The following is a 22,440-nucleotide window of genomic DNA, read 5'->3' as shown; positions in this document are numbered from 1 at the left end:
GAAAGATACCAGGTGGCAAAAGGACTGGAGCTGGAAAGGTTTTAGTCAACTCTCCTTTTTCTTTCTTTTTATATTGGAGAGAATAAGGACAAAATCATGGAAGACGTAGGGACGGTTGTAACTGCTAGTATTGTGAGTAGTGCTATAAAGGACCCTAAATGCAAAGAGCTACAGGATGATGAAGAAAAATGGCACCATGGGGCAGTAGGACCGCGGTGATCTGACGATGGGTCCTGAGCTGGGGCTACAGGGACAAAATCTGGATGGATGCAAAGGGCAGCAACTTCCGAAAGGAATACAATGTGGTTGGTGGGGAAAATGCAGGTCTGCTCCTTGGCTTGGGCAAGTCCCTCCTCCTTGGAGTTAGAGACAACTGAGATCTCTGGCTGCTCAGGCATCTGGCGGTTTTCCACCTGATGAGGCTGCTCAGGGATGGGTGCCCCTTCGTGGGGACTGGGTGGGGAGTGACATGTACAGGAAAAACCAGGCACTGGAGTTGATGGTTTCCTTCTGGTTTCCACCATCAAGAAAACCGCAAAAACTGCTAAAAAATATCTGTTAAGCAGATAGCTTTTAAGTAGAATCTATGCTGAGATATTTCAAAACTGGAAGACGAGCACAGAGATGGAAGACTAAAGACAATAGCTAGTGATTTTTTTAAACTGAGACTTCTACCAACAAGTACACAGCACATGACTGAGGTTTCACTGACACCTTCCAGAAGACTGGCACAGAGTGTATTTCATTTGCGATCAGTACTTTTCATTTTTGTTCTCCCAGCAGCCACCGTGAGGGGCAAACTGGCACTCGAGGACATGTAGCGTCTTCCATCCCAGGAAACAGGGTGAGAAGTGGTCAAGGTTGCATCCTGCCAGGGCACCATCTGCTACTAGCACGCAGCCCCGCTGAGCTGTGTTAGAGCCATGGCAGAGCCAGGCACAACACCCCCTTGCTTCATACCCCAGCTCTGATAATGTGCTGACAACCTGCAGATGGAAGAGTAGACAACAGACATGCTTGCATCCCAACAACATAAAAATGACGTTCTTTCAATATTAGTGCCATATTTTCACACACAGACACACGTTCAGATAGTCTAATGCATCTTTATTCATCTTAAAAGATTTTTTTAGTCAATAATGTCCTTTTATTAACTCATTAAGAGACCATCTATTGTTTAATGGTTAGCTTGATTTTCTTTAGACAAAGATAACAGAATTCCAACACTAATTTGCCCAGTTCTGTTGAAGTATAAGGAGAGGGGGCTGGCTTAATTGAGAGGATAAGCTGTCACACTCAGAGTGGAGATGAAAGGCAAAACTTTGTTCACCTAGTAACATTTTTGAAAAGTACACTTATACATAACTTATAAATTATCTAATACATTTCATAAGCATACAAATTACACTATTTTTAATACTACTTATTACAAAAAGATCCTAACATCATTGATTAATACAAATAACATATCTTCAAATTATTACAACATTCAAGATATTTTATATCAATTTGTGCTTTTAAAACTATTGCTAGCTTCTTCTGGGTATAGCTAAAGTAACTGTGCACTGTACAAGAAAAAAGAAGTTTTTGTACTTTTGATACACATACACATGTCAACACCGGAAGAGGCACAACAACATTTAACGATTATCTTTCAATTTCCCTGAAACAAACAAAACAAAATCTATTCAATGAAACACATGTCTATGGTAATTGCTAATTTAATGTTTTGACAAGTGCATAAAAGGGCTGGTCAGTAGTGACAGCCAACACTAAACATCTAGGAATATATAGATATATTTACATCATACATATTTAAGAGAACATCTAAAGATAATGGGACAGTTTTCACTTACATATTCAAAGTGTCTCAGAAATTCCACTGAGATGCTCATTAGTGAGCCTGAAGTAGTACCAGGGTTCTGTGTAAATAGAGTAGAAAAGCAGTCCTTTCCTAATGCAGTCCCTCTCCATACGTAAATAGAAAACCTCATGGAAGTGGTATGATTAGCTCACTAGAGAAACGCCTGTCAGTCAACCAAATTCCCTGCTGGGCGAGCATAAATATTAACATAACTTTTTCAGGGAGCTCAACATTCAACACTGGCTGCAGACAAACTGCAGTGACCCACTGTCTTTTCTATATGGAGGTAACATCTAGAGAAAAATAAATCTTCCATGTAGAGAAAATATATTGCTTCATGTGAATTAATACTTGATTGGGTTGGGGGAAATTTTATTTTTCCCAGCTCTAGTTGAAAAAGAGACAAAATACATATTTCTTTAACAAATGAAGGAGCCAATTTGACAATAGACTTTGACAAGTGGTCCATCCCACTGGTCATGTACATTATATTATAGTTCGAATCCCACCCACATGAAGTGATTACTTGTGTATAATCAATCAGAAGACCCAAATTTAGAGGGGGAAGAGTCTGTGTTAAAACTGAAGTGATGACTATTCCTACTAATGCGTCACATACTGTGGGACTCATGGGGAACCAAAAATAGGGCAATTCACAGTTAGTATTTTCTCTTTGATCAGCTTTGTTAGGTTTCTATGTTTGTGTTCTCCATGCCATGCCTCGTGCTTTCTATTTGCCTTGTAATTTCAATCCTTGGTTGGTGAGAGTTCTTTTTAAAAGATTCTCACTCCAATTTTGTAGATAATCGAGGTCGCAAATATGAAAACTGTAATATCAAACCAGTAATCATAATTTTGAGTTAAGATTGGCATGAGAGGAGTTGAACATTCTGATTTGGGGTCTGCTGATGCTTCTGTAATTTCCTTCCACTCCCACTGTTTTTCTCTCTGTTGGATGGGTATATGATAACACTTAACCTACATGCCCTTTGATTTAAAAGAACAAAGCCCGTTTCCTGCATTTTTTCTTTGGCGAAGGATGGCAATTATGGCCTTTGAAATCTAAGTTTATTATCTCAGGGATGTGATAATTCCTTGTCATTATGTGATTTCTAATGAAAGCATTGTTTAAAACTGCAGATTGCAGAACAGAAAAAATGGGGTGCAACTGCAAGATCTGAGGCCGAAAGTAATTTAGTATCAGTTTATGAATGCCCTCCTAAGAAGTGTGCATTTTATTCTATCAGATGTATTAATGAAATGTGTTGTACAGAATGCTTGTGCTAGAGGATGTGAATATGTCTCAAGTAAGCGCAGTTAAATTAGGTCCAAGTTTACTTTAGGGTAAGCCTTCTACATGTTAATATGCATTGGGATTCCCTAAGAGGGAGTTTTGTCTATTGCTTTTCTCAAACTAAACAATATAACTTGGTAGGAGCGATACAACAAATAGGAAAACTGTTCCGGCTTGTTCTCAGGTTAGTTAATTCTAACATTCTGTGTACACTCAACACACCTGATATTCACTGCCTTATTATCTACGTATCTGGGAACTAGCAGGGTTCAGTAAACAAATGGAATGAATGAAATATCTGAATAGCCCTCAATTTTCTCACCTATAAAATGAGAAAACAGTTCTACCATTTTTGAAGGATTGAAGAGCAGGAGAAAAGTAATCACAGAACATTTTGTGACCGAGACTATTTTTTTAATTAAAATCAAATAGACACAGACTTACAAATGAAAAATTAAATATAAAAGATGGGGAAAATACGTAAGGGATTGCTATCCAATTACTGTCTAGCTTTGTAGTCTTTGCTTAACCTTGCTAAAGGTCATTTGTAAAGGGGAGAATCGCACTTACCTCAAAAGGCTCTTAGAGTCTGCCTAGTACTATGGCTGGGGGTACATGTGGTGGTGGTTGAGCACAGGCTGGGAGCCACACTCCCTGGGTTGAATCTTCGCCCTGCCTGTAACTAGATATGTGATACTACGTGTGTGACTGTGACATTAAACAATTTAATGTCTTTCCGCCTTAGTTTTCCTCATCTGCAAAATGGGCACAATAATTATGCCTATCTCAGAGGGCTGTGGTGAGAATTACAGATAAAACAAATGTCAGATAGGAAGTAAAGTTAGCTGCTCTTATCATTATATTTCAAATTTTCTACACAATAGAAAAGCTCTGGCTTAGCATAATTTGTTCTTCCTAGACAGTAGCTACTTGACTAATGATTATACGCATCTCCCCTTCCTCCCAAAGTGGGTGCTCACAGCTCATTTTTTAAGCTCCCCAACCAAGTTCAAAAACTACTGGATATAGACCCTCTGTCCTCCTCCAAACTATTTATTTATTTTTTTCTTTTTTAAGGATCCAACAGGCTTGTTCTTTTTGTGGTCATTCATATAGAAAAGTATATTAATGTTCCTAGCTGATTTATAGTTGGATTATTTTTCTCTCTGGATTACCTCCAACTTTTACCCATTCAATTGGTGCACAGTTAATACACAGAGGAATTTTTTATCTAGAATTTGGAAGGATGTAGAAAGGGAAACTAGAAACAAGAATTACATACCATCTTGCATAGGGATGAGTGATAAGAAAGGAAGACCAAGCCAGTGTGATATGCCAAGATACTTGTTAGATGATTTGTTAGTTACTAGGACATGCTGGTGACATTTCACCACTATAGAGACAATTTAAAAAAATAATAATTTAAATAGGTCACTTGCATGGTTCCCACAATAACATTATTTTGAGACCATCCTTTGTCCATTCTCATACACTTTCCCCCCAAATCACATGCCTCAAGTAGGCCAGTGAGGCACCAAGAGACCAGCAAACGTTTTTAAGGACCTTCTAATAATCACCCAAACGCTTCCTTCTACTTCAGATCATGGGACTCTGCAGGGATGCCAGCAAGTAAAGGGGAAGGAACAGTAAAGACCTTGTTTGACCCAGTATTAATAATGGAGTCTAAGTTTTCAGATCACTTCATATTGATCAGCAAAATCTATAACTGAGCAAGTTAAGGCAGACTGAACACTCACAAATAACCTGAGTATGTTTAAACTCACTATGATTTGTATTTCCTTTTGAGGACAATTTTATAGATGAGCAAGATTTTAAATGATCGAGATATTTAAGACATCAAGATATTAGGCTCTTCAATGTCTGTGTGTATATATGTATATGTATATATGTATATATACATATATATATGAGATATATAATATATATGGATATATCTATCCAAAGGCAGATGAAGAGCGAAAGACTGCTATCCTTAATGGTTTTTCATTTACTGCTCCGTGTAAATTATGTGAAAATATTTCTCTCTCAAGAACTGTCCTAGAGAAGAATCATTTTATACAAAGGGTGTGTGTGTGTGTGTGTGTGTGTGTGTGTGTGTAGAGGTTGCTCATACAGGTTAGCTCAAAGCTTTTCTGGCGCAGTCTAATAAACTGAGTTCTTTGTAAGTGGTAGTCTATCCCCAGAAAGAGATGACTTCCAACAGAATTCTAGCAGCAAGTTTGGGATTAAAGACACATGTGACAACAGGCTTCAAAGAGAGGGAAAATCCACTCATAATAAAAAGGCCACTCAGCCGTAATTGTAAGAACTTCTCTGACTCTGAGAATCTTTTCTTTCCACCAAGAAAACCACTTATACTCATGGTTTAATTTAAGAAATGGAAGATACTAAATTAATTTTTAATTTCTATTCCACTTCTATGCCTGTTTTCATTGTCCCTCTACGGCACACTGCACTGAACAATATAAATCATATTCCTCATTTCCACCAATCTCCTCATCAACCAAAAAGGTGACAATACAGTCTTATTTTACAGCCAAAAGAGTTATAAACATCAATAATTGTCAGCTAAACATTAAAAATTACCCTTTAAGTTTCTTTGTAAGGAGCACCATTTAAGTTAGAGCACAATCACTGAAGGAAAAAAGAAAACAAAAACCAATGAAGTCTTTCACTATTTCAGTTAATTTTAGTGGAAAATAAAACTGGAATTGGATTTTCATCCAGGATTACAATGGTCCATAAAGTAAAGGGCTTTTGTTAAATGTCGACTCTCTCCTCACTAAGCAACTATCTGAGGCTGTATTCTGGGTCAACTCATTTCTGCTTCTCTTAGAGCTCCAGTCCTGTCCTAATTATATCTGTTTCATGATCCATGACATGGATTTAAACAGCCCCATGGTTAAATCTAATGCAGTGACCATATAACGCCCAATCGACTTATTGTCTGTGAAGAGGCAGAAATTCAACCCTTGATTTACAGGACTTGAGTCTGCCTAAATCTCTAATATAACTAACAAAATGTGGTCACTTTCAACAGGACAAATGCCCGGAAATAATTTTTTAAAAATTCAACAACTGCAATAAACATAGGAGTATATAGTTTTTCGAATTAGTGTTTTGGATTTCTCTGCATAGATACCTAAGAGTGGAGGGTAGAAATGTCTAACTAGTACATTGTTCTGTACACCTGAAACTAATAAAAAAAAATTCCACAACTGATCTTCCACCAACGCCAAATATCTTACATCTTAACAATCTATACTGAGAGTGGAAACAGAGCTTCCACCAGATTCTCATTTCCTAAATATCCCTTCAGTCCATGAGAAAAGCATCATTCTAAATAACAACTCCCCATTAGTCAATCTTGGTCTTATCATAACTGGATATTCCTGCCTCTAATAAGGTTGGGAAAATGCCACTTGGGTATTTGCAACAACTTCTAATACCCTCATAGCCCATTCTCTACATGCTAACAGTCCCTTTAAAAAACCTTCTGAGTGACATTGATAACATTTATTTACTTATTGACTTATCTTGAAGCAAGTCTGCTTATCATTTTAGAAAAGTCCTTGTAACACTTCTTGTCTCTCTACCTGCTCTCACCTTTCTGAAGACTTTAAGTAGAAGCAAGGCTTTAGCAACAAAATAATTTATCACGTGGTTCAATTTACACCTGTGCAATGGACCAGGTTTACCTGTTTCTTATCTGGCACACAGATCTAAGTTATAGCCTGAGAAACAGAAATTACTCCCTAACTACATAAAAATGCTATTTTTAGAAGACATACTTAAAAACAGAATCATTTAAAATCAGTGTCTAATAATGAAAAACAATATACATGTGTTCTTACAATAATTTCATCTTTCAGGGGGAAAAAAATCCAAACCGTATTGCTTCTTCAGATCTCTTTTATCAACATTTCACCACAAATACCCTTTGACAAATGTTTTAAGTGTCAGGTTCTGTACTTACCCAAAGATTAAAAAGAGGATCTGTTGGGAGTCTCCATAGACCAAAGCATAACTAGATTAAAAAATAACAACACTGGATGCAAATTCAGGTAACCATACCAGACCCAGTGAAAAGAACGTAGTTCATCTATGGAGGTATTGTCTAAAATGATCCAATCGATCAGTTTTCCTTCTTCTCTGCAATGATGCACCAGTTGCCATGATCATTCCCGGAGCTCAGAATATGGAGCTCTGACACATTCTCCTTCAGCAGGCCACAGAGCTCGCCTTCTCGGAACACGTGGTAGTAGCGCATAAAGGCTCTAGAATCCAAAATGTCTGGCTGTTGTTCTTCCACAGAAATTGTGTCATCTGGGATGGAATCCATGGAATCGACTGCAGAAACCTTTCTCAGTATTTTACTGGCAGAAGCGTTCCCTTTTTCTAAGTTACCTCTATCCACACAACTCTCATTAGTATTGGTGCTATCCAGAAAATTCCCGTCGCCATGTCTTCTAATTTCCCCTTGATGGTCTCCATTTAGATGTTTCCTTGGGGCTCGTGCTTTTAGCCACTCCAAATGTTTTTGAGGAGTTTCCACGAACACTTCCTCATCTAAATGTTGCTCTCTTGTGGAAAATGGCTCTTGGTGATCTAAGTCTAAACTAGAGTGTCTGGCAGGCTGGATTGATATAGTGCTATTGACCCAGCCTTCAGTGTTTTTCAGGGGTCTCACTCTTTCAATTTGTTTCCTCAGAGTTGATTCATCCAAAGATCGGGAGAAAAACCAGGAACGGAAAGATTTTCCTAATGTATTATAGAATCCATTCTCTTCCTCACTTTCCTTAGGAATACTTGCACAACAGGTACCGGCCATAACAGGTTCATAGCCCATGCTGTGGGACTGTGTGGAATCACACTGCCCCTTAAAACAAACGGAACAGCTACACACAGAGCAAGGGGGATGGTAGGGATGGCTTCTTTCTGGATGTCCACACTGCATCTTTCTCCCAGGTTGGCTGGATTCTGAGAGGAGCCGGGAACATAAGGCCCTGTTCCACGGAACAAGCACATCTTGTTTCTCAAAGTGCCGGTTCTTTTGTTCCATAGCCCAAACATAAATCATCAGCTGGCCTCCAGGAACTAAGACTCTGGCCATTTCTTTTATTGCTCTGATTCTTCTTTGTTTTGTGGAAAAATGATGTATAACTGAAAAAGTAGAAACTAGATCTCAATGTGTATGCATATACATAACTCTACACATTTATATGCTAATATTTTCCATTTACAAGTGATACAATTTGACATGTAGTAAAACCTCCTTATTTCCTACAGGGCAGGACTTATGGTAGAAATAGCACAGGCCTGGCTTTAGGAGAGACATAATTTTCAGCTTTGACTCCTATAATTATTAGACAACTGATCTCGGAAATTATTGAACATATATGGATTTTAAGTTTCTTCATCTATAATAAGACATCTAGAAGAAATAACGTGTAATACCTCTTCCAATTCCAAAATCCTATGAATTTTATTAACCAGAGGATGACCAGTGTGAATTAATAAAATTGGCAAGGGAGTATTGTTAGTTAAGTGTTCCCTCATAGAATGCTATGAAATAAAACATTGCTTGGATGAATGATCGGTATTTCTAAAGCACTGAAAGATTAATACCATGACTCAGTGTTAATAAAATTAATAAAGCAAACAGAAGTGGAGAAAAAGGTTAAAGGTCCTTTTATCTGTTTAGTTAATACAAAGATAAGCCAGCCAAGTTCAAGTTCAAATGATTGCTTATCATTTTTAATAATGTTAATATAATGTACAATGGTTGTGTATTTTTTTTAAAAGTCACTTTATGGACCATCATTTTTACTTTCAGTTCCTGCAAAGTTAAAGTGAGAGTCCAGCAGAACTGCCTTTATCTAATCTTAAGTGTGTTATTAGGCATCTTTTTATCAAACAATATAGTGTTTGTCCGTTAGCTCCTAAGAGAGTTTAATCACAGTACTGCGTTAACAGAAAACAGCAAATTATTTTTCTACACATGGGCCTACCACATGTCTCAGGAAATTAGTTCCAAAGAAAGTCTGGACACGGCTGGTCATGAGTCCTAAGAGAGAGAGAGTGAATCTGCTCTGTACCCTCACCATAATCCAGTTATTGGCAGCAGTTTTAGGCAAATAAATTCCTGTAGTTTACCTGGCAGAGAGATAGTAACTATCTAAAATGAGATTATTATATAGATAAAGCTGTCGCACTGTATATTGTCATCAGTCAGGGTTTCATTCCTATCAGCAGCACAGGAACTGTGGTTATCTCGTGCTGTACCATGTGGCAGTGTAAGAAGCTAGAGGTATGAGGTAAACGTGAGTCTGAAGAATAGGACACCAGCGTATGTTGTCCTAGATCTATCAGTAACTAGCCTTGTGATCTTTGGCCAATCACTTTATTTCACTAGGCCTTCGGCTGTTCTCCTCAGTCCTAGCCCCAAAGAAAGAGCCCTTTATGTGGTGGTTAACTTGAAAGCATACATTTTGTTTCTAATTACAAGCCTTCAGAATCCATGGGTTTAGCATAAAGCAAGGCTTCTCAACCTCAGCACTACTGACATTTTGGGCCAGATAATTGTTTGTTGTTGGAGGCCCACCTACTAGATGACAGTAGCATACATACATACACACAGTTGTGACCCCCAAAATGTTCCCAGACATTAACAAATATCCCCTGAGGGTGGGGGCAACATCCAAGTTGAGACCACTGGCATAAAATGAATAATTGATTGACATTATCTTAATATACTATTGCCAAACTTTTACAAAATTTTTGTCGGACTATGCTAAAAGTAAGTAGAAAGAGTGTTTCGTTTTGTAATCTGTCAATAAAACAGAAGGAATGTATAATTAGATATGATGCTTACCTTTCACATTATTCTTAAGAAACATGCAAAGGCAAAAATATATTCCTTCATGTTAAGATAAGCAAGAAGTGCCAACAAACAGAATTCTCAATAGGAAAGTAAATGTATATAGACACAGGAGAGACAGTCTATAGAAATTTCTCCTAATGTAGTTCTAAATGTGAAACCTAAATGGCAAATGACCACATCACACTGTAGTAACAGTTCATAAAAACACATGCTAGATTTCCACCTACGGGAACATTTTAAATTAGAAGATGGTAACCAGGTATACTCCATTTCCTCTATGGACAAGGTATGAGACTTAAACTGAAAGCGGAGAAGGGCTTCACCGTGTACACGTGGAATATTTCCCTAAAGTAGAAAGCTGGTCAATATACCATGACCACAAAAGTGGCTCAACAGCCTAGCCCGGATGGAGGTAGCCGTGCAAACCCAAAACTAATGTAAACAAGAGCAAAGAATCTGCTTCTGACTTCCGATTGTTAGTTCTTTAGGTGGAATGAGCAAACCCCAAACTTGCTTCCCATGAAAAATTCAAAGCATTGTGTAGTGCTGATTGGTTCAACAAGAATCCCTCCTCTTATTGCAGACAGCCAAAATGGACTTCATAGTTTCAACTGCAAAGAAGTAGGGCCTTCACAGAGCAGGTTTCCATGGCAACCATCTCCTGCCAGTCCTAACTAGTTCCAAGGTTATGGCATCCAGGCCTGCATCCTCTCACTATGCAGATACAGTCCCCATCTAACGTTGAATAAATCAATTTCTCATCTATTTCAGGAGAGAGCAAACAGTTTTATTCTGTGTTTTTATCCGGTCAGTCAAGTTTATATAGGTTCACCTTCTTTTGATTAAAGCTTCCTATATTCAAATAGATTAATTTTTTAAAGTATATTGGGTTTTTTTTTCTGCTTTGTGAAAATATTTGCCACAAGATTCCTATAAATAGTGAGTTTCCCAAGCATATTTAAATATAACTAACATACGAGGTTTCAGGAATATGTGTATTGAGTAAAATGAATCTTACCTCTGTGAATTTGAGGCATGGATTTTTGCTGTTTCTTTTCATTTTTGGCATGTGTATTTTATGGGCACTCCTGTTAGGAGGATATGAGGAACATATTCCCTACATTTATGAACAATTTCTGGCAGCTGGAGAGCCAAGTGGCATTATAAAAATAATGCAATTTGGGACCAAGTGGGGCTATCTTCCCCCGTGACTTGCATACTAGTGAGTGGCAGACTGGATGACACTTTCCGGTGACATTAGCCCTACAATATTCTGCTAATAAAGAGCACACACTTGTGACCTAAAAACATAATATGACTTCCAAAGGTCTACTTCACGTTGGAAGAGCTGGCTACATTTCAATATAACAAAATACTAGTTTCAATTAGTAAAATTCCTCTAATACTTTCTTACTCATAAGTATAATAAATTAGAATGAGTCATCAAAAAGAATACACTAACAGTTTGAAAGTTTAACTAGTTAAAAAAATATGTACCACAAGTACATTTGAGATTAGTCAAATAATTTGATCAACTGACATATTTTTAAAAATTAGACAAAATGAATTACATAGAGCTTTCCACAAAGAATAGACGTTGGGTCAGGAGAGTGGTCTTAACCACGTAACATTATTCTCAGGGAGAAGAGTGAACGTGTGACGGGGCCGCCTTACCTCCTATAGAGATGATGGCATCGAAGCCCTGATCCCTAAAGGGGAGGTTAAGGTTGTCACATACCATGACTTCACATCCTCTACTCCGGGCAATCTCTACCAACGGCCCACAGTAGTCACAGCCCACGGTATGAACCTGGCTGTTCACTTTAAGATACTTTCCAGTCCCACAACCTGTAAGAGAAAAACTGTTATATGCTAGCCTTAATGGAGAATGGAACATTGTCAGTTAGTCTGGTATAACAAGGAATGGAAATAACTTTATATTCATTAACCAGGACAGAATTCAACATGGTGTGAAGATCTACACAAAAGCAAAAGAAAAGCCTTCAGAGAGCTCTCATATATATTTTTTAATTAAAGTCTATTGGGGTGACTTTAATGGTTAGTAAAGTTACATAGGCTACAGGTGTACAATTCTGTAATAAATCATCTCTATATCACATTGTGTGTTCACCACCCTCAGTCAGTTCTCCTTCCATCACCATGTATTGGACCCCCTTTCCCTCTTCTACTACTTCCCACCCCTAACCCTCTGGTAACCACTAAACTGTTGCCTGTGTCTGTGAGTTTTTGTTTCTTTATTTGTTTGTCTTGTTCCTTTGCTGCTTTCAGTTTTATATCCCTCATATCAGTGAAATTATATGGTTCTCGACTTTTTCTGTCTGACTTATTTCACTTAGCATAATAATCTCAAAATCAATCCATGTTGTCGCAAATGGCACTATTTCATCTTTTCCTATGGCAGAAATAGAAGAGGGAAAAGGAATGAGAAAAAGAAATGACATTTATTGAATATTTACTGAGGTAATGTCCATAGGGCTTAGCACGCTCGCACAGCCAAGAACTGTTAGCTGGTCTGTGGCAAGGAATGACAGGTCCCTAGCATCCAGGAACAGTGTCTAGTCTCTTTACAAAAGTGACCTTCACATAAGTGTGTGTTATGTACACACAGATCTATATGTTATGGCAGATCTATATGTTATTTCATTATGGACAACTCTATACGTTATGGCATTTATTCTCATGTATGGTCTCTAGACAGTCTTACTACCTACTGGCTATATAAAACAAACTACTGCCAACAACTTTTAAATGGGTATCAATAAAATAATTTGTACAATAAAACAGGCTTTTCAAACATTTTAAATTTTAATTTGAATAAAAAAAAAGATTGCAACATCTTTTTATCCAACCTACTATCAGTGCTAGGTTTTAAATGATCTCGCATGACTCAGTATACAACTCTAAGAAAAAGCGATTTTTTTTCGTAACTAGATCATTTTTGACATTCACTTTCCAGTGGCAGAGATCCACGTAATTCAACATTTATACAGCCCAAAGATTTAGATCGATCAGATCTCACTGATACTACAGTAAAGAAGATAACATGGATGAATAACCATGAGAAAAAGCCACCTATGATCTAGGACCCAGTACTATATTCTAACCAGACATACCATCTAACTCCTTTCCAGAAATATTTAAAGATATCAATGGAGCTGATATTTGGATCTTTTGGAATTACCTATTTTTCTGCCTGATATTTTTGTAAACTATCTACTGCTCTTCAAAGATGATTAGTTTGCTGCTTCTGAAATACATCACAACACTGTTTAATAACCCCGCTTTAATAGGTGCTATTCAAAATTATATGAGACACTAAAAGCATAATTAAGGCTCAGCTGAAGCCAGCTGAGACATGCCAGTGGAGAGCATGTGAATAAAAACTAAGATTTCTAACATTATTTCAATGTAAATGATTGGGGTCTTAGAAATGTTTTAGATCTCACAGCCACTGTTCCTAAGAATGTATGTTTATGAGAAATGTATGCTTACTGTAAAAAATATTCAGTATTTATGGGGAAAACATAATTCACAAAGTGTTTTAAAAATTGAAATCCTGAATACTACAAAGATGATGGTCATATTTTAAGAAAAATAATCTTGTAAATCCTTTACTGCTTTTATTTGCTTTGGGGATACATTTAGAGAAATGAAAGAGAAAATTACTTCAAAAATAATATAAACAGGTTTATAGACGACTGGGGCTAGAAAGAAATATTCAGAGAGTATCTGATAATAATGAGGAAACTGATGTCTTTTCAAATCTCAACATCTCCTGAAACATTTCCAGTGTCTCTGGCACCCGTGATTTATCCCATGTTCATTTCTAACGGTATCCATTTTTAAGGATAGTGGTAGAAATCCCCAATATGATGCAACTATCCATTTTCTGAGATGCTAGAGAGGAAATCTTTATCCCAATGGGGAAATCAAGAATGTTGCCAAGCACAGTCACCCCACTACCATAAATGTGCAAGAAATAAATCAGAACATTTTTGATACTGCAGCAAGCTCCAGTACACAACAATCACGCTCCTTTACAAAATCGCATTAAATAACCTCCCGTAGTGCTAAAGAGAACAGAATGTGTCTGCATGCTTCCATTCCCCTTTATTTTGTATTCTGCACCATACACGGTGTGCATTTCTGTACTTTCTGTTGTCACTGTTTAAAATTCAGCACCGTGTCCAAGTGCTGTCTAGGGTTCCTAAGCACAGGAAGGCTGCGATGGCCTTAGGGACAAAATGTGTGTGTTCAATACACTTTGTTCAGGCATCAGTTACAGTTGTCCTGTGAATTCAGGGTTAACGAATTAATAACATATACAAATAAGGTGTCTTTAAACAGAAACATACATGAGACTAAGTTAGGTACTGACCAATTGAAAAAAATGTGACCAGAGGCTCACAGGACCCTAATCCTGTATTTCCCCGAGGGGCAATAACTCAGTAGTCACTAATTCAGTGTCCATGGCAACTTTACAGACCATAAGTACTGTGACTGACAATCCACTGTATTATATTTTATGATTTCTGACTGTTTTGGGTATCATACACAGAAAGGCCTTTTGCCCCCGAGAATGCTTTTTTTAAAAATCTTTTTATTATTCTTTTCTTCTTTTTTATTTTATTATTTTAAAATAATGTAGCTGCCATCTGGTCCTCTAATGATTTCATTTTCTTATACTTAAATTGTTGCTTCATTTGGAATTTTTGATGTAAGGTATGAGAAAGCATACACACACACACACAGTTGTCTTTAAGCCATGTATTGAATAATTCCTTTTCCTATAAACTGATCCTGGGACTTTGCTTAGATTACGGGTGATAAGAGTTCCAAACTCACAGATTTATTTTTTAAAAAATTGACGTGATAGAGCCATTTTCAAAGACTTTCCATTTCTACATGATATGCACCCCTCCCCCAAATTCCACACTGCTCGCATCATGTTTATCACGCCAAAAGCCCTGGGCATGCGTCTGTTTCTCTTACCAGTATTTAGAATGAATGTCAAATTAGACAGTTTGTAACTACAGACTTATGACTCATGGGTGCAATCTGCACGCAGTTGCTAGAAGCAGTTTCAGGTGGGCAGGCCTCAGGTGGGAATCCTAGCACGTCTTAGACCTTTCTCTTAGATGTACTGGGCTATGGTTTACTACTTCTTGATTCAGAAATATACTGAGCTAAAGTCCTCCAAGAAAATCAGTAATTACGAAGGCATGATCTAACTAAAGATATGCTCTAATAATGAAATACCTACCAACCAGTTAAGGGAAAGGATCCATGCAATTAATACGAGGTTATAGAACCTCTTGTATAAGTTCTGGCTCTTCTATAGAAAGCATGGGAGCCACTCAAGAGGAGCCACCAGAACACTGTATGTACACATGTGAATATCTCTAAATTTAAAATGGTCAATTTCACAAGCAGTCATTTCAATCCTGATTTATTCAAGATCAGGTTCATTTTGTTGGAGGGTATACGCAAACGCTCTGAAAAGATCTCTTTAAAATTTTTAAGAACTAAATCTGGTTCCTGTCTAAATGTAGATTTGTGGAAGTTTTCTCCTTTCTGACTTTGGTCAGAATGAATTTCTTCTATACAGTGGACTAGGTAGTGGCATAACAGGAACACGATTTCCGACTTCCGGTTAGAACACAAACGGAAAATAAATCTGAAAAGGAAAGGCACGACGGAATGTATTTCAGCCCATATGGCACAGCCCCAGGTTACCTATGTCAGCGATGAGGCTGCCCGGTTTCTGCTCCTGGAGGAACTGGCGGACGCGAGGCCAAGCTTTGCTCTGCAGGTCACTGAAGTAAGGGGCGGTGCTCTCATACACGTCATGCACGTGCTGCTTCTCCAGCTGGGCAGCTTCATGATCCATCCTAGGAAAACAGGGCCACCCCAAGAAATGCAGGTCAGACATGGCTGAAGGAAGATGCAGGTATCCTAAAATTGGGAACCTGCAACTGCCAAAGGTCATGCTGATCTTACACTTTCTTATCAGCTGCAAAGAACAAAACCTTCACCATGATTGTCAAAAGACAATCATATTTTTTATGTGCAAATCTCCAGAAAATAATGGTTTGGGAATGAGCTAGTCATTATCAGTTCTTGTGCAAGATCAATTCTTAATTTTGGAAGCATAAGCAAAAGTCTTATCAGTGGTTCACTTTGAATAACACTTTTCTATCTGATGCTAAATAGATTTTAAAAATTTATAATATGCAGCTCACCACTCCAATCCAGTCATGAAGGCCCATTGGTTCTCCTTTTTTAATGTCTCGATTCCAACCATTTCTCTACATCGTTACTGATTCTATTTTAGAAAAACTGTTCATTTCTTGACTGAATTACTTCAACAGCCTGTAAACAGGTGTTTTTGTTGTTTTTGTTTTTCCTTTTTGGCCCTTCAGCCCCTTTCCTTCAATTATGGTACAACTATTTTTCTTAAACCTAAGTCAAATGGTGTTGCTTCCTATTTTAGACTTCTTCAAAGGCATTTTATAGCTTGTCTGATCAGGTTTGGGTATCTTAGGAAGGCAAACAAGTCTCTTTCTGATTGGCTTCAACTTGCCTCTTAAAGCCGTGTCTCCCCGTCCTTCCCCAGCATCAGATGAGTCTGTAATTCAGAATGACTCCAGGTTTCTCAGGTGAGACACATTCTTTCTCATCCAGGGGCCTGCACAGATGCTGTGCTAATCCTGGCTAACTTCTGTTCATTCTTGCCACAGGCATCACCTCTTCCAGAAAGCCTTCTCTGACCTTCCATGCAGAATAAGGACAATCAGAAAAGAGTGGGTGAAGGTCAACAGCTGGTCTCAGAGGCCTCTGCTGTTTGGGGCTTAATCTTGTCATTATTCTCTCGTGGCTGTGAGTGAGGAGTAGCCTACGGAAGTGGCCAGCGGCTCAGACTGTGACGTTTTACCAACCAGGATGAGAACATGTTCAATCACGTGGTCCCACTGGTGCAGATCAGCTAGTTCAGTCCTGCTCCTCTGCTCCTGTTGTGCCCCATGCATGCCTCTTGAGACGATGGAAATATCCCGTTTCTCCTCTCACCCACCAATGTTATCACCAAGTGATGACAGTAGTCTTCCCCGCCCCATGTCTGCAGTTGTGCTTTGCGAGGTTTAAGTTACTCACAGTCAACCACAGTCCAAAAATGTTAAACGGAAAATTCCAGAAATAAACAATGCACCATTCTGAGTATCGTGATGAAATCTGTTTCCATCCCTCTCCATCCCGGGACATGAATCATCCCTTTGTCCAGTGTATCCACCTCACTTCATCTCATCACACAGGTACTGTATCACCTCACATCATCTCAAGAAGGATGAGTATAGCACAATGAGATTTGGAGAAAGAGGGACAGACCGCAATCACATAACTTTTATTACAGTATATTGTTATAATTGTTCTATTTCATTATTATTTATTATTTTTTTTTTTTTAAATTTATTGGGGTGACAATTGTTAGTAAAATTACATAGATTTCAGGTGTACAATTCTGTAATACATCATCTATAAATCCCATTGTATGTTCACCACCCAGAGTCAGTTCTCCTTCCATCACCATATATTTGATCCCCCTTACCCTCATCTCCCACCCCCAACCCCCCTTACACTCTGGTAACTATTTATTATTGCTGTTAATCTCTTACTGTGCCCAATTTATAAATTAAACTTTATCATATGTATAGGAAAAAACGTAGTATATATAGGGTTCAGTATTGTCTGTGCTTTCAGGCATCCACTAGGGAACCTGGGGGAACTAATGTATTCTAATTCCATCATTCGTTCTATAAGGAAGACCTTTACAGGATTTACTCTTAAAACAAATTACCAGTAGGTTATCCTTAATTACCATGGACCTGCCTACAGTCCCAGCAAAAAAATCTGGCAAATTCTTAACAGAGTACAAATCTCATTTGTGAGGTCTGACAAAACTTCCACCCAAATTGAAACAGTTTATATTGCACCCTCAACTAGAATTTACAAAGTAAACATATGGCTGGCTATAACTGCCTACACACAAGAAAAACCCAAACAGTACTTTTCTTTTTAATACAAAATCTCAGAAGATTTAAGTCTGTTTAAATTTTTTCCCTTCAAGGAATCAATCGGGCAATACAGTTTTGAGAATCCTAGAATAAATAAATTTTACTTTATTGCACTTGGAAATGTTAAATGGCAATCAACAGAAACTCAATCCCCTTCAATCTGGCTCCAACTACAGGCTCAGAATTTTTAGAATCTGAACAGCACCCCTTTGGAGGCCTTTTTCTAAGTGCTCCCCAAATTGTCTCACCTCTACAATAAACAAGTAAATTCAAAGAGCTATTTTAAAGTGTGTGAACAATATAAATCCATTTTGTTTTTTATTGTATTTGACCATAAAATTGATTTATAGAGTTGGAGCTATCTAGTATGACATTTTTGACACTGGATTGAAATTCCCTGCAATATTTTCCATATGAATTTTATATATATAGAAGCAAATTCCTTGTGAATTCAGTAATACAATTAAGCTGGTAAACTAGTACTAAAATAAGGGTGCAGGGTTCAAAGAGAAACTAGGGAGATAGGGTTTGGGTGAGCCAGGCTTCCTAATGTGTGGCGGTCAGATTCTGGGTCCTCGTAGCTGATGCCTTGTTGGTGAGTCATGAGAAAGGGAAAATAATTTGAAAGAAAAATAATTTGAAAGATAAGACAAAGTAATGCACTGAAAATTTGAAGAACTCATTTGGAGTTTAAGTATAATAGAAAGTGATTTTAAGTTGGTAGGTGAGTTGATGGAGGCAACATGATTGGATTTATAATTTTAAAAGATCATTCTAGGTGTATCTAACTCTAAGTAGACTAGAGTACCTATTGTCTTTATTTGGCCAACCACCTTTACTATCCCCCTTCTGATAATCTTGCCCTCCCTGGACGGGCATGTGACCCAGGCCTGGCCATTCATGGTATCCCATATCCATGGACACAATCATCATTTCAATGATGGACAGGTGATATATGGTGAGTCGATCAGATTCCTTCTGCAAAATATCTCACTATAGAGCTAAAGAAATGTTGGCCTTGCCTCTGGCATCACAGAGTTGGAAAGACGTATAGGTCAGGCAACCAATAGCCATCTTTCCTCCACATGGAAAATACTTGTCTTTAGATAGAAGAACATGAAGTCAGCAAAGCAAACAGAGATGAGAGAAATGGGGAGGGGGAAAGAACCATGGCAGCAAAGAGTCCAGCTCCAGTCCCTAAGTCTGGTTCTTACAGTCCTGTCGGCCACTCCTTATCCTTCCCAACTCAGAATCAATAAATTCCACCTTTCACTTAAGCTTCTTGGGCTTCTGAGCTTGCCACCATAAAAGTCCTCTCATTCAGCAGTATTTCTTACAATCAAGTGTTTTGTTTTGTGTCTAGCCTTTATGCCTTGGAAAATGGAAGAGAAAGTGGTAGGAAACTCACAGGAGAAGTCACGGGGTGGAGAGAGGAACAGAAACACATCAGTAATTCCTGCTTCTAGCAGCAGGGTTGGCATTAAGAATTCACAGATGCTTGGTTTTCCTGTTCTGGGTATGTGATGAGGATAACACTTCTCCACCCAACTTGATTCAGGCACAGCCATGTGACTTTCTTTGGCCATTAAAAGTAATCAAACAAGATGTGGGTTACTTCTGGGCAGAAGCTTTATGAGCCAGCGTGTGGCTCACCAAGTTCCTCTGAAATCACGAAAGCATCAGCCTAGGTCCCTGAGTGACTGCTCTTGATGGACAGACAGCATGGATATTTTAAACCAAAGAAACAGAATAAAAAGCTCATCATAGGAAATGCTGAATACCTACATAATGAAAAAGTAAAAGCTATCAAACATATTTTATGAGAATCTGATAATTTATTACTACGTGGGTTTGTCCTATTTCATTCTTTATAAATATGAACATTTTCCTCTTTCTTACAATCAAGTATTTTGTTATAGCTATAACAAAATTGGGCAGAAACTGAATACAGTTCTGTGTCCCATATTTTTAAACTTAATTTAATATTGTGAGCCAATAGTCTTTTGCTGTGGTCTTCTCCAATCTTCTTAAATAAATGTAAACTTCTTAATTCCTAAATTCCACAGGACTTGAAATGTTTCATGTTCTACAAAGTATTATAGTGGTTTATGTATGAAGAAACATTTCAGATACTTCTTTGTTTAGCTCATAGCATCTAGCACTAGGCTTATATATATATATAATCGGTCTACCCATCTTTTTAATGAATAAATGAAAAATGAAACCCCAGCCAATCGAACAGAAGTTTTTAATTTTATTTTTAATAGTTTTATTTAGGTATAATTGACAAATAACACACTGTATATAGTTAAAGTATGCAATTTGATAAGTTTTGATAAATGTATGCACCTGGGAAACAAAGGCAATTAAGACAGTGAACACATCCATCACCCACAAAGTTTCCTTGCCATTCCATAAGCCATCCCTCCCCCCTTTCAACCTTTCTTAATGCCGTATTTCTGGACAAAGAAACAGGGCTAGGTGAGTGCACACTGAGACCTATATCCAACAACCACCATTTCAAATGCAAATTTGATATTTGATGTGAATACAATACATTGAAAGCATTTTTTAATGATCATTGTAAAGCTACATACATACCACACACATGTATAAATAGCAAAAAATATTCAGAGGAGCTGAAAAGGCTTCCGGAGAAAAGATTTTCCCAGTGGTTCATCAAGAAGATGAGACACTGCACTTGATCTCCAGAGATGGAGGAAACTCTGAAAGGCCTCATTTTTGTGCCCTGTAGGGCTCCTTGTCCCGAGGGAAGAGTCACCATAGCTGCATGTTCTCAGAACAGTGCCTATAGTAACCACTCCACCGAGGAAATCAGCACAGAGACTGAGGTAATGGGTTCTAAGCTCACAGCCCTATCACAGAACAGACTTCTCTTTTGTTTGTGATGGGAATTTCTATTACAGCCAATCCTGAGTTTCTGCACATGATTATCTCTATATTCAGGCCTCTCTATTCTTTATAGATAGCTATAGAAAAAAAAATCTCTCCCAGGATTTCTGTATACTGCAGATTTATCATCTCTATCACTCTTAGGGCATTTCCCCTGATACCATCTTAAACTCTCAACTCTGTATATGAGTATGTCCCCAACTAGATTAGAAACTCCTGGAGGGGAGGAACTGAAGTTTGACCTTATGCGACGTCTGGCAATTAAGTTCGTGAACTTGTTGCAACAATGTTGCTAACCTTTTTTTGATATCAGAGGGATTATTCATTATGAATTTATACCAACTGGAGAAACAATTAACCAAGTTTACTATTTGGAAATGCTGAAAAGGCTGCGTGAAAAAGTTAGACGACCTGAACTTTTCGCCAATAATTCATGGCTCCTGCGTCACGACAATGCACCAGCTCACAGGGCACTGTCTGTGAGGGAGTTTTTGGCCAGTAAACAAATAACTGTATTGGAATACCCTCCCTACTCACCTGATCTGGCCCCCAATGACTTCTTTCTTTACCCAAAGATAAAGGAAATATTGAAAGGAAGACATTTTGATGACATTCAGGACATCAAGGGTAATGCGATGACAGCTCTGATGGCCATTCCAGAAAGAGTTCCAAAACTGCTTTGAGGGTAGACTAGGCGCTGGCATTGGTGCATAGCTTCCCACAGGGAGTACTTGGAAGGTGACCATAGTGACATTCAGCAATGAGGGATGTAGCACTTTTTCTAGGATGTTTGCGAACTGAATTGCCAGCCCTTCGTGTACATATATCATAGGGCTTCGGACAGTACTGAGCACAGAGCAGTCTCCCAATAATTAACTGCAGACCCAGTGAATCAATGAGCTGTTTCCTTAGCTCTCTCTGCAGAACAACAGTAGTTTACTCCAGACAAAATGGTCCTCAAGTCTTCAGTCATAAATCTCAAATATCCTGCTGGGGGCCGATAGGCACTCAGAGGAAAGTAGGGCTTTCCCAGTTGTGCTCTGTATTTCATGATTCCCTGCCCCAGCAGAGCCATGTATTAGAGACACACCCTAGGCATGCAAGAGTCACACTTTTTAACTAAAAACAAATATAAATATTGTAAATTGCTCCCCTATTATAAATGCCATAGAAGACACAGTATTTAAAAAGAGAGCATAAAACTCTGCTTTGAATTTTAAAGACTTATTTTATAATTCTAGAGTAAAAATACAAGTTAGTCAGGACAGTTCAAAACTTAATTATAAAATACATGGTTTTTTGTTTTTTTTTTGGTTTTAATATGTGATTCTTCAAACTTAACATCTACATATTACTTTCAAGTACAAATTATCCT

General features: G+C 38.0%; 1 protein-coding gene across 14 annotated transcripts in view; it reads right to left on the bottom strand.

Annotated features, from left to right (window-relative positions):
- Positions 1 to 1,086: 1,086 nt before the first annotated feature.
- The window catches only part of TRMT9B (tRNA methyltransferase 9B (putative)), a 51,914-nt gene continuing 30,560 nt past the window's right edge, over positions 1,087 to 22,440 (bottom strand). For 12 of the 14 annotated variants that reach the window (XM_074329710.1, XM_019750529.2, XM_074329713.1 and 9 more), the window contains 3 exons: positions 15,820 to 15,974; positions 11,737 to 11,910; positions 1,087 to 8,342 (listed from right to left, as the gene is read on the bottom strand). In XM_074329710.1, coding sequence (XP_074185811.1) covers positions 7,315 to 8,342; positions 11,737 to 11,910; positions 15,820 to 15,973 — 1,356 coding nt within the window. In that variant the 5' untranslated portion in view covers position 15,974 and the 3' untranslated portion in view covers positions 1,087 to 7,314. Of the gene's footprint in view, positions 8,343 to 11,736; positions 11,911 to 15,819; positions 15,975 to 22,440 lie in introns of those variants that run through there. The other 2 variants (XM_074329715.1, XM_019750538.2) reach the window with 2 other exon arrangements.

This window comes from Rhinolophus sinicus, linkage group LG04 (genome assembly GCF_036562045.2).
Source record: "Rhinolophus sinicus isolate RSC01 linkage group LG04, ASM3656204v1, whole genome shotgun sequence".
In the NCBI taxonomy this organism is placed as follows: Eukaryota; Metazoa; Chordata; class Mammalia; order Chiroptera; family Rhinolophidae; genus Rhinolophus; species Rhinolophus sinicus.
The sequence above is the reverse complement of the archived record's forward strand: the minus strand, read 5'-3'. Positions and strand labels throughout refer to the sequence as shown.